At 36.8% G+C, this 13,831-nt stretch overlaps 1 protein-coding gene across 4 annotated transcripts in view; it reads right to left on the bottom strand.

Moving 5' to 3' along the window:
* The window catches only part of SUCLA2 (succinate-CoA ligase ADP-forming subunit beta), a 72,489-nt gene that overhangs the window by 27,119 nt on the left and 31,539 nt on the right, over positions 1–13,831 (bottom strand). For all 4 annotated transcript variants that reach the window (XM_074387710.1, XM_074387709.1, XM_003942213.3 and 1 more), the window contains 2 exons: positions 8,580–8,679; positions 8,227–8,389 (listed from right to left, as the gene is read on the bottom strand). In XM_074387710.1, coding sequence (XP_074243811.1) covers positions 8,227–8,389; positions 8,580–8,679 — 263 coding nt within the window. The remainder of the gene's footprint in view (positions 1–8,226; positions 8,390–8,579; positions 8,680–13,831) is intronic.

Below are 13,831 nucleotides of genomic sequence, written 5' to 3'. Positions count from 1 at the left end.
AAAAGACTGGGAAACAAAATATTAAAAGACTTGTTATTTTAAATGCAACGATTTTCCAAAAAAAATTTTTTTTTTTTTTTTTTACAATGAACACATTGCTCTGTTTTGGTATCAGTACCTTGCTGTTTTGGTTAGTGTAGCCTTGTAGTAGTATAGTTTGAAGTCTAGGATTGCCATGGCTACATGGGCTCTTTTTTGTTTTCATATTAAATTTAAAGTAGTTGTTTCTATTTCTGTGAAGAAAGTCCATGGTAGCTTGATGGGGATAGCACTGAATCTATAAATTACTTTGGGCAGCATGGCCATTTTCATGATATTGACTCTTCCTATCCATGAGCATGGAATATTTTTCCATTTGTTTGTGTCCTTCTCTTATTTCCTTGAGTGGTGGTTTGTAGTTCTCCTTGAAGAGGTCCTTCACACCCATTGCAAGTTGTATTCCTAGGTATTTTATTCTCTTTGTAGCAATCATGAATGGGAGTTTCCTCATGATTTGGCTATTATTTGTGTATAGGAATGCTTGTGATTTCTGCACGTTGATTTTCAGTTTCTCATTATTGCATATTATATTGGCTGTGAGTTTTCTTATATGGCCTCCTGAATAGCTGAAACTACAGGCACCTGCCATCACGCCCAGCTAATTTCTTGTATTTTTAGTAGAGAGGGGGTTTCACCATGTTGGCCAGGACGTTCTCAATCTCCTGACTTTGTGATCCATCCACCTCGGCCTCCCAAACTGCTGGGAGAACAGGAGCCACCACACCCAGCCCATACTTTTTAAAAATATAATACAAGGAGCTGGGCGAGGTGGCTCACACCTGTAATCCCAGCACTTTAGGAGGCTGAGGCGGGCAGATCACAATTTCAGGAGTTCGAGACCAGCCTGGCCAACACAGTGAAACTCCGTCTCTACTAAAAATACAAAAATTAGCTGGGTGAGGTGGCGGGTGCCTGAGGCTGAGGCAGGAGAATCACCTGAACTGGGGAGGCGGAGGTTGCAGTGAGCTGAGATCACACCACTGCACTCCAGCCTGGTGACAGAGACTCCGTCTCAAAAACAAAAACAAGAAACCAACGAAATATATATATAATACAAGGTTAGAGTTATCAAAACAGCATGACAATGCATAAAAAGAGACATATAGACCAATGGAATAGAACAGAGAACCCAGAAATAATCCCTCAGGTATATGGTTAAATGATCTTCAACAAAGTTGCCAAAGCTACATATGAGGGTAAAAAGAACAGTCTCTTCAACAAACAGTGCTCGGAAAATTGGATATTCACATGCAGAAGAATGAAGTTAGACTCTTAAACCATATACTATATGCAAAAATTTACTCAAAATAGATTAAAGACCTAAACTTAAGACCTGAAACTATAAAACTCATACAAGAAAATGGAGAAAAAAGTTTACAACATTGGATTTAGCAATGATTTCTTAGGTATGCTACCAAAAGCAACAGGCAAAAAAAAGCAAAATTGACAAATGGAACTACATCAAACTGAAAAACTTCACAGCAAAGGAAATAATCAACAAAGTAAAAAGGCAATCTATAGAAGGAGAGAAAATATTTGCATAATGTATATCTGGTAAACAGTAGAAATCCAGAATATGTAAGAACTTCTACAGCTCAAATGGCCTGTAGGCATATGAAAAGATATTCAGTATCACTAATCACTGGGGAAATGCAAATAAAAACCACTGTGAAATATAACCTCACACCCTGTATGATGGCCACTATAAAAGAAATAGAAAATGAATGTTGGTAAGGATGCAGAAAAACGAGAAGCTTTGTCTGCTGTTAGTTGGAATATAAAATGGTACAGCTCAGCCAGGCGCAGTGGCTCAGGCCTGTAATCCCAGCAGAGGTCAAGAGTTCAAGAACAACCTGGCCAACATGGTAAAACCCTGTCTCTACTAAAAATACAAAAATCAGCCAGAAATGGTAGCACGTGCCTGTAGTCCCAACTGCTTCGGAGGCTGAGGTGGGAAAACTTCTTGAACCCAGGAGGTGGAGTTTGTGGTGAGCCGAGATCATGCCACTGTACTCCAGCCTGGGCAACAGAGCAAGACTCCATCTCAAAAAAAAAAAAAAAATACAAAAATTAGCAGGTAGTGGTGGCAGGTGCCTGTAATCCTAGTTACTCAGGTGGTAGAGGCAGGAGAATTGCTTGAACCTGGGAAGCGGAGGTTGCAGTGAGCCGAGGCTGCACCACTGCACTCCAGCCTCGGTGACTGAATGAGACTCTGCCTCAAAAAATAAATAAATAAATAAATAAGTTAACTAATTAATTAAAATGGTACAGCAGCTATGGAAAACACTATGGAAGTTTCTCAAAAAATTAAAAATAGAATTACCATAATATCCGGTAATCCTACTTCTAGGTATATATCCAAAAGAAATGAAAACAGGATCTCAAAGAAATATTTGAACATCCACGTTCAATGCAGCATTACTGACAACAGTCAAGAGGTGGAATCAATGTGAAGATCCACCAAAAGACGAATGGATAAAGAAAATGCAGTATGTACACAAAATGGAATAGTACTCAGCCTTAAATAGGAAACCTTGTCATACACTATATTATGAATAAACCTTGAGGACATTACGCTAAGATAAACCAGTCTCAAAAAGACAACTAATTAAGGTACCTAAAATACTCAAACTTTTAGAAATACAAAGTAGCATGGTGATTACCAGGGGCTGGAGGTAAGGGGAAGAGGGAAAAGCTGTTCAATGAATAGTTTTAATTTTGCAAGATGAAACAGTTCTGCAAAAATAAAAAAATAAAAAAGATTTGGAGATCTGTTCTGGAGATCTGTGGCACAAAATGTGCACAAACTGTTTTACTCTCTTCTTTTTATCAACATTCTCCTTCCTTCCTTCTTCCCTCCCTCCTTCCTTCTTCCCTCTCTCCTTCCTTCCTTCTTTCCTTCTGAGTATGCACTGTTATACTGCATACTCAAAATGGGTAAATTTTTTATGTTTTTAGAAAATTTAAAAAAAAACAACAACTCTGAACACCAAAGCTTAAGGAGCTTTGGGTTGGCAATATTCTGCATAGTGTCACACCTTAAGATGCCAGGAGGATAAAACAATCCTCAAAACAGTGGAAACTCTGTGTTTGGGAACCCTCCCAGACCTTGTACGATGTGTATTTTCACTTGGCTGGTTACGATTTTTATATCCTTTGGCTATAATAAAACTAATCATAATTTCCTGAGCTCTGTGAGTTGTTCTAGGGAATTATCAAACCTCAAATTTGTAGCTAGCTAGTCAGAAGGGGAACCTGGAGACCATCAAAACTGAGGCTGGTGTCAAAAAGGCAATCATGTGCAGGCTCTTAGTCTTTGAAATTTGGTTAAACTCTGAATACTTGTATCAGAACTCTTTTCAATACAAAAAGAAAAACTTTTTAAATAAAAATTCATTGACCCTTCTGAGGTTAAAGATGAAAACATTAGCAAGTCTAAGAGAAATGTTTGAAATGATGGTCTGATTTTCAGTTCCTCTATAAATTTCAAATGAAAGGGTATTCTTCAGTTCCTCTCTAGCAAGGCATTTCATAATTACAAGCTTTTACAAAGATCTAAAAAGCAGGAAAAAATTCTGATTGAAGAACCAATTCAATTTTAGTCATGCTACTGAAACAGAATATAGACAAATTAAATTAGATCTATAGATAACTATAAAATATAATTGTATTCAACAGGAGAGGTACAGACCAACAAATCTTTAAAATATTCTAATATTTTCATTTTCTTTTCCTTTTTATTTTAGTTTTACTTTCTCTTTTTATATCAACTGGTAAAAGAAATGAAAAGCCACAGAGAAGGCAACACGAGCTAAGGAGAAAGTTAATATCAAATTCTCACTAAAGTAAAAATTAAGTCTTCAACAATTGGTTGTAAGTTAGGGGGGAAAAAAGATCATTTATAGAGTCTCTATTTGTCTTAATTCCACAACCAATTAGAAAGGAACCAACTTGCATAGGTAAAAAGGGGTTAAACAATGACTATAGTTTTGCATTTGGTCATCACTGTAGAATGAATAGCTATTTCACATTCAAACAATCTGGCTTCACTTTTAAATCTTAGAAAGTTTCAAAACAATTTCATTTCAAGCAAGTGGCTGAAATTTCAAATTTATTAATAAGGCTACTTTTCACTTTATTAACCTAAATCATTCTTCTCTTGTTGGTATTTTTTAAAATTTGCCTTAAAATAGGCTTAACTGTAAAAGGCTTAAATGACAAAGCAGTCATATGATATAATAAAGATCTATAGCCGGGCATCATGGCGTGCACCTGTAATCCCAGCTACTCGGGAGGCTGAGGCAGAAGAATTGCTTGAATCCAGGAGGCAAAGGTTGCAGTGAGCCAAGATGGCGCCACTGCACTCCAGCCTGGGCAACAAAGCAAGACTCCATTTCACAAAAACGAAAAATTAAAATAAAACCTAATAAAGATCTGTATTTAAATATATATATATATATAGGAAAGAAAATTAGAATTCTTACAGCACGTTTTATAGCTATTTCAGGCAAAGTCAGAAACTGATACAGGAAAATGTTCCACTCATTTGCAGCAGACTGCAGTGTTTTACCAGAAAAATAAAGTAGTAAATGTGATTTATTAAATAGACTTGACTCGGCCCAAAAGTACCCAACAGGCACTAGGCAAATGTTAAGAAGTCTAATCTAACAAAGGTATCACACAGAGAGTGCGTACTTAAATTCATTTTCTGGCACACCAACCCCTTGGAAGATATGCCAGAGAATCAGGATATGACAGGTAGTAAGGAAGACCAGTAGAACCTATGATACTTCTCCTAAAAGCAAGTAACAAAAGCAATTGCTTTTAGTTTTGTTTTAGTTTTGCTTTATTCTTTTTTTTAATTCAACTTTTAAGTTCAGCGGTATATGTGCAGGGAGGTTTGTTACATAGGTAAATATGTGTCATGGTGGTTTGCTGCACAGATCATCCCATCACCCAGGTATTAAGCCCAACATCCATTAGCTATTCTTCCTGATGCTCTCCCTCCCCCCACCATCCCCACTCTGCCCCAGTGTGTGATTCCCACCTTGTGTTCATGTGGTCTCATCATTCAGTTCCCACTTATAAGTGAGAACACAGGGTGTTTGGTTTTCTTCTCCTGCATTAGTTTGCTAAGGATAACGGCTTCCAACTCCATCTATGCCCCTGCAAAAGACATAATCTCGTTCCTTTTTTATGGCTGCATAGTATTCCATGGTGTATATGTACCACATTTTCTATATCCAGTCCATCACTGATGGATGTTTAGGTTGATTCCATGTCTTTGCTACTGTGAGTAGTGCTGCAGTGAACATACTGATGCATTTATCTTTATAATAGAATGATGTATATTCTTTTGGGTATACATCCAGTAGTGGGACTGCTGGGTCAAATAGTATTTCTGCCTCTAGATCTTTGAGAAATTGCCACACTGTCTTCCACAATGGTTGAACTAATTTACATTCCCACCAACAGTGTAAAGGCATCCCTTTTTCCCCAAAACCTTGCCAGCCTCTGTTGTTTTTTGACTTTTTAATAATAGTCATCTGAGTGGTGTGAGATGGTATCTCACTGTGATTTTGATTTGCTTTTCTCTAATCATCAGTGATGAGCTTTTTAATCATATGTGTGTTGGCCAAAAGTATGTCCTTTTTTTTTTTTGAAATAGAGTCTTCTACTGTTGCCCAGACTGGAGCGCAGTGGCACAATCTCAGCTCACTGCAACCTCCACCTCCCAGGATCAAGCAATTCCCCTGCCTCAACCTCCTGAGTAGCTAAGATTATAAGTGCTCACCACCATGCCCAGCTAATTTTTTTTACTTTTAGTAGAGACCGGGTTTCACCATGTTGGCCAGGCTGGTCTCGCACTCCCTCAAGCGAGCCGTCCACCTCAACTTCCCAAAGTGCTGGGATTACAGGCATGAGCCACCACACCAAGCCTATGCCTTCTTTTGAGAAGTGTCTGTTCAAATACTTGGCCCACTTTTTAATGGGGTTGTTTGCTTTTTTCTTGTAAATTGGTTTAAGTTTCTCATAAACTTTGAATATTAGATCTTTGTCAAAAGGATAGAATGCAAAAATTTACTCCAATTATGCAGATTGCCTGTTCACTATGATGATAGTTTCCTTTAATATGCAGAAGCTCTTTAGCTTAATTAGATCCCATTTGTCAATTTTTGCTTTTGTTGCAATTGCTTTTGGCATTTTCATCATGAAATCTTTGCCCATGTCTATGTCCTGAATGGTATTACCTAGATTTCCTTCTAGAGTTTTTTATAGTTTTTGGTTTTACATTTAAGTATTTAATCCATGTTGAGTTAATTTTTGTGTATGGTGTACGGAAGGAGTTCACTTTCAATCTTCTGCATGGCTAGCCTGTTCTCCCAGCACCGTTTATTAATTAGGAAATCTTTTCCCCATTTTATCAAAAGCAATTTTTAATGATGAGTTAATTTTCATGCATGGGGCATTAACTCAATCAAAGGTGTTCTTTTTAGTTTAAATAGCTAACTGATTTTTGTTGTTCAACAGAGATCTGCCCAGAGGAATTCTCCAAAAAAATAGCTATACCCCAAAAAGTAGCACCAACCAACTCTACATTGGTCTAATGTGATAATATCAAAGAACATTACAATGTCTTGGGTCAAACAGTTTTATCAGTACTATAGTATTTTTAACCTCAATTATTATAACCATGTATTACTTTTGCAATTAAAATAAAAACATACTAACAAAATGACAGATGCTGATATATAATGTCAATGAAAAAGAAAAATAAAATGTTGTGAAAATAAGTGAATGTGTAAAAATACAATTATGTAAATTTGTGTAATATATAAGTTACTGCCATGGATTTTTAAAATAACTTACAAACTAAATTCTACCACATAGAATATCACTTAAGAATAAAACAGTGCTTTTTATATTTTATATTCTGAGTGGATTTTTACTACCATCTAGTGTTATATCTTAAGAAATACTTCCTTATAAAAATTAAAAGTTGCGAAACACACTTTACATCACTCAAACATTAAGATTTAATTGTAAGGTAAAAAAAAAAATCACAATACAGAAAGTTGCTACTTTTTAAAAAGTTGTTCTACATAAAATTATTTTCATGCTCTTTAAAATGGGTGTTACTCTAAATTCTACATCAAATACTTACTGGGGCTTTCAAATATATACCCAGTTTGCTTCAAAAAACAAGCCAGTTAACACACAGATTCAGCTTATAAAACCTAATACACTCAAAAAACAGATAATTCTAGTATAAAATGATTATCAATACTCTCTCCCAAGTACCAGGTCTATGAAGGGATTTTCTCTTCACCAAAAAGCTTTATATTCAACCTTTTAGGTTCTATAAAGAGAGGAGAGCTATGCTAATGTAATACTCCTTAAGACCATATTGTCTGCAACTTAATGTCAACCTTCAATTTACCAAATGTTGAATCATTTAGTGAAACAAACCCCAAACTATTAAAAAACAAAACAAAACAAAATAAAAAAACCCAAGAGGTTGAGAAAACAGAAGATGAAGCATGGATACACATTTTTCTAGTGGATTTGGCGACTTTCTCTGTGGTTAGAATATTTCACTATGGGCCAGGCATAGTGGCTCACGAGGTTAGCAGTTCAAGACCAGCTCAGCCAACATGGTGAAACCCTGTCTCTACTAAAAATATAAAAATTAGCCAGGCATGGTGGTGCATACCTGTACTACCTGCTACTGGGGAGGCTGAGGCAGGAGAATCACTTGAACCTGGGAGTGGGAAGTTGCAGTATGCCAAGACTGCCACTACACTCCAGCCTGGGCAACAGAGCAAGACTCTGTCTCAAAAAAAAAAAAAAAAAAAAAGAATATCTTACTACGCTAGATATTACTTTCTCAATCCGGAGATGATCCAGAGATGATTTAAGCTGCTTTTAGTGAATTAACAATTTGGGCATCCCAGGAAATGTATTACAACAGAATTTTTCCTATAATTTAAAAATCATGATATTATACATCAAATTTTATAGCATTAACAAAGCTGTTTTTTTAAATTACATAAATATTGTGCTCATGACATACAGATTATAGTTTGTACTTTTTAAATTTTCCCCACATAAAGAGACACAATAATCAACTTGTGAAACTGAATGTCATAAATGCATCCTATATGTATCACGTCTACAATTACTCACTTGAAATGACCTTTCCATTGTTATTGCAAAGTAGTACTCCCTCCTGGGATATTTTCGCTCACAGACCAATACTTGATTGCATATTCTGCCCTTTTCTCCCGTTTGCTTGGTAAACAACTTTTTCCCAATCATTTGTGAAGAAACAGCTTTTGCTTCTTCTGGACTAAAATAAGAAAAAGAACTCAAATTCTTCTTTCCTCCAGTTGAGAAAAAGCAAATCCACATAATAGCCAAAATTTTATCTAATATTGAAATTTCAGTATTTTCATAACTCAATAAACAATCTTTAATCAATCTTTAACAAGGATGATTTTTCTTAAAAAAAAAAAAAAAAAAAAAAAAAAAAGACTTACGAGAAAACTATCTTCACTCCTCCTTTGAGGCCACTCTCAAATGTTCCTTTTCCTCTACCACCAGCTAAAACCTGTGCCTTTATCACAACATCTTTTGAACCTAGAAGAAAAACACTTCTATTAATTATGAAGCATAGAGCAGCATGCAAGACATAGTATTTTGTTATTTAACATACAGAGAGGTATTATTAAATCAAGTCTAATTTATTTACAATGTAAAAAAATGAAGCATTCTTTTCATATAGATTTACTAGATTAGAACACTAAAATAATCAGTCTAAAAGATCCACAATTTAAAAAATAGTCACTTACATTAAAGAATTTCTTAAAGTAAACTGAAAATAATTTAACCATTCCTTGACACTTTAAATATCTAGTACTATGGAAAGGATTAAAAGTACAAAATTGAAACTCATATCTTCCTAACACTTCCCTCCCTCTCTATTTCACATGTAAACTTGCTGTCCTGAGAACATCTGAGTTATATATGCTATAGCAGGAATATGCCATGACTTGGGGGATACTACCATTACCAGTACTGAGATTTATACTGTCCCACTAAGAGAAACTTCTGTTAACATATATAAGTACTTCTCAGGAGTTATTAAGGTATCTGTATCAAAAGATTTCAGAATGCTATGCTTGAAAAGCTTATGCATATTTTTAAATAAATGGACTGAATTTTTCTTCTTTAACAAATAAACTAATTACTATCTATCCCTTTTCCTCTCCTTTCTAACTTGCTGTGGAAAATCAACAAACTAGCTGTTTAGCCTAAATACCACTCATCATTCATGATCAAGAGTAAATGGCCTGGGCGTGGTAGCTCAACTCCTGTAATCCCAGCACTCTGAGAGGCCAAAGCAGGCAGATCACAGGAGGCCAGGAGTTTGAGACCAGCCTGGTCAACATGGCGAAATCTCATCTCTGTTAAAAATACAAAAATTACCCAGGCATGGTAGTGCACATCTATAATCCCAGCTACTTGAGAGGCTGAGGCAGGAGAATCACTTGAACCCGGAAGGCAGAGGTTACAAAGGTCCAAGATCACACCATTGCACTCTAGCCTCGAGGACAGAGCAAGACTCTGTCTCAAAAGAGTTAATGCTCTGGGTGTTGGATATCCGAAATGTCCTGACTTGATCATTACATACTCTACACATATAACAAAATACAACATGTAACCCAAAAATATTACGTTATCAGTTAAAAAATAAGAGTTAATACCTCTTAGAAAGGCATTCTCTGTCTACCAGACAGAATTTCAGAGCCTCCTCATTTTGCCTCTCATAGCATTTTGCTCAACTATGCATTATGGCAAAATAATTAACCTTTGAGATCAGGGCTAAAGGTCTCATTTTATTCATTACAGGTATATCCCAAGCACAAAGCAGCATCTGGAATATAACAACTACTCCATAAACATGATTTCAACAGACTGAATAAGCATCCTCTACAACTGGGATGTGTCACTACCTGATGCACTTGCCAAGCAGAATGAGGGGGGCTCCCACCTAATCAGATGAACCAACCAAATCAATGTGGTAGGAAACGGAGTTTGAAACCAAACAAAAACTAAAGTGTACACATTAACAATTATTTTAAAAGAACATTTATTTAATTAGTGATGTAATCATACACTGGGGCCTGTCGGGGGTTAGGGCCTATAGGGGAGGGATAGCAGTGGGGTGGGTGGATAGGGGAGGGATAGCATTAGGAGAAATACCTAATGTAGATGATGGGGATGAATGCAGCAAACCACTATGGCACGTGTATACCTATGTAACAAACCTGCACGTTCACATGTACCCCAGAACTTAAAGTATAATAATAATAAAAAAAAATGAGTGACGTAAGCCTTCATCAGAAATGCTTGCTATTTAAACCAGATGATGACCTATAATACCCTCCACACGTTTACCCTTTTTATCTCCTAGGCCCTCCTTGTTGCTCACTCCATTCCAACTGCACTAGTCCCCTCACTACTCCTGGGCATGTTCCTGCCTTCAGGACTTGGCTCATAGGAGACCTATGCTAATTCGATCTAAATAATTATAAGCTTGCTTGCCTCAGAAGTACACCAAACTAAACTATATTATTGGTGCAGTTAATCAGAAATAAAGCGGCAACAGGAGGCCTAATGGAAGACCATCCCAGAGCATAGTGACACCAGGGAACACCTCGGGGTAGTTACTGAGCAGGCAAGACACTGCTCTGGTCCCACGAATGCCTTCTCAACAGGGGGACTGCATAAGGGCCTTGTAAAGGTTTATGCAAAGATCTCTGAGAAGGAGGGATGTCCGCTCACAAGATCTGGGAGGGTCTTTGCAGATGGGAGCTGGCAAGGAGGAGAAAAGCCTTGCAGGGCCGAACGCCTCAGGCTCTGCCTAGGTTCTTGGAATATGGAGTGATTTTAATTGCTCTATATCCTCAATGCTCAGAAGATAAAGGCCCCTTGATGCATTAGGTGTGTTCAGACAGAGTGGCCCCTAATTCCATATACTTCTGATGCAGCCATACCCTGATAACTATCGGTGATAAACTCAGAGTACTAGTTTAGCATGTCTTAGAAGTATCTCAAGTGCTCTCCACCCAGCTCTTACCTACTCCTTTACTCTCTCTTTCCACATCCATAAGATCAATGAGATTGAGCACATAATAAAAGTATTTGGAGCCCAGAGCTCGGGGCCATCTTGCCTTGGTCCCCTGGACCTATGCTGTAAATTCTACTCTTGTGTCTCTGTATTTATTTCCTTTTCTCAATCCCTCATCACCGCCGGGACTGAGGGCACCCACATATGGGGTTAGGCCGGTTCCCAACAGTGCTACCTTTAGTCACTCACAAACATTTTAAGCCTTCCTTGTATATAGGCATATAATTAATAAATATTTAAAAGAAGAAAAAAGAAGGTAAAGTCCTATTATATGCCATTAAAAATTGCCCTCCAGGCTGACATTCATTAATCAGCACCCTTTATATATCTCTATTCAACCAGATAAGGATTCTGATTTAAATATACTAGAAGCCAAACTATCTTTCTACAGTCAATAGGGAAATCACTAAAATTCTGCTAAATCTGTGCCCGGGTGCAGTGGCTCACACCTATAGTTCCAGCACTTTCAAATGCCAAGGGCAGGTGGATTGCTTGAGCCCAGGAGTTTGAGACCAGCCTGGGCAACATGGCGAAAATCCATGTCAACAAAAAATACTTGGTGGAGCACACCTATAGTCCCGGCTACTCAGCAGGCTGAGAAAGGAGAAGTCACTTGAGACTAGGAGGCTGAAGCTGCAATGAGCCATGACTGCACCACTGCACTCCAGCCTGGGTGACAGAATAAGACATTGTCTCAAAAACAAAACCACAACAAAAGTTCTGCCAAATCCTTACTAAAATCATATTTCCCTGAATTATAAACTGTTTAAAAAAGATAATTTGCTCTCAGAACTGACCCCAAATTGTATCTACTACATTTATCTGGGCTAACAACCATCCCTTTGATAATCCATTCCAGAAACTTCATGATCTTTCAAGCTCACCAACCTTCATTTTGGGGACTCAAATAGTCTTTTAAAATATTAGATTTCTTTCTAGCCATTCCTCCATTCCTAACACCTCAATCATTCACAACAGGTAAAACTTGCCTCCAGGACAATGCCTCTCATCTGTTTTCATACCATCATCATCACACACGCAGAGAAAATGATGGACATGGTATGAAATACCAGGTAAAGAGGTTAGGGCTATTCAGCGGGAGTCACCAGCTATAGGTCTCAGTGGCCCCAAACGCCATGCTAACTCAAATTCTCCTGCCGCCACAGGCCTGGGGAGAAACAATAGTTTGGCACACCTATAAGGCATTTATGCCCTATTATACTTGCTGAGCAAAGCGGTGGGTTACGAGTTTTTTAAAAATGAGAATTAGCATTTTGTGAATTTTGCAGAAACTCAAAAAGTAAAAACCATCCTGAAGTAATGAAAACATCAGCATTGGGATTTGCTAGCTAGATGAACAAAACCAGGCATATTTCTAAGGCCCCTCATTTTTGACCATGTGCAACTAGATCCCATAATCATTATCTTTGGTATCAATAACTCACTAAAAACACAAAATTGTCCTCCTCCATGTCTTCACAGTAGTTTCTAAATTTATCTTTTAAGAAGTAGCATTTCTGCTCCTCTAGATTTAAATTTCCCTAATTATTAGTCTCACTCCCATACTATAATCATCATTTGCGGTATTCTTTGACAAAAACACACTTTCTAAATGAACAAGGTATCTGTTCCAAGGGGCTCAAAATCAGAGCTGCCTACCTGCTTCTTACTACTTGTGAGTTCTGATCCCAGAGAACTTGCCAGAAATACTCATAGTTACAGTTTATCCTGCACATATTATTTCTTTCTTCTGTACCTAAGAATCATTAAAAGTTTTTATAAGGTATAAAGAAATCAAAACAGATTGACATCGGAATAAATCTTATTCATTTTATGAAAATGTTGCTATGCAAATTATTCTTCTGACAAAACAACAGAATTTGACTAAATGAGAAAATATATAGAAAACTAGTTAAAGAAACCAATTATAATCATCAAAAAATAGCCAGGCACAATGGCATGTGCCTACAGTGACAGCTACTCGGAGGCCTAGGTGGGAGGATCATTTGAGCCCAGGAGTCTGAGACCAGCCTGGGCAACATAGTGATCCTTTCTCTAAAGAAAAAGAAAAAATTTTTTGAATTTTTAAATCGGAAAATAAGGAGAAAACAGTTTTTACGGACTTAATTATACATAAATCAGGTCCCTATTAACATTAACTGTGCAGAAGTTCCAATTATAGGTTACCATTAATTAGCAAAAATTTCACCACAATTAGTATGAACTTTGTTACAAAGCTTTTGCTTAATAAAAAGTTTGCTTGTAATCTGATTTAAAATATTTTTTTCTGATTAACAACAACAACAAAACTATAAATGAAAAATCGTGCTTCCAAGTCAAGGAAATCATGGCCATCTCATTCAAAAACAGACCTTATATGAGAGTTTTCTGAACTTGTATATATCCTTAATTTTGAAAGAAAAATCCATTCTAGAAAAAAATAAGCACTACCCAAGATGAATAGTTTTAAATTTCAAACATTTTAAAAATGTTCCTTAACTTTCTTAAAAAATATAAAGGGAAAGTATTCAATCATATTTAGAGCGACATTAATCAAATGGACATAGAAGGGAGATTAATTATGCTAAAATATGTAAA

This window comes from Saimiri boliviensis, chromosome 16 (assembly GCF_048565385.1).
Source record: "Saimiri boliviensis isolate mSaiBol1 chromosome 16, mSaiBol1.pri, whole genome shotgun sequence".
Classification (NCBI taxonomy): Eukaryota; Metazoa; Chordata; class Mammalia; order Primates; family Cebidae; genus Saimiri; species Saimiri boliviensis.
Note: the sequence above shows the minus strand (reverse complement) of the source record. Positions and strands in the feature narration are given on the sequence as shown.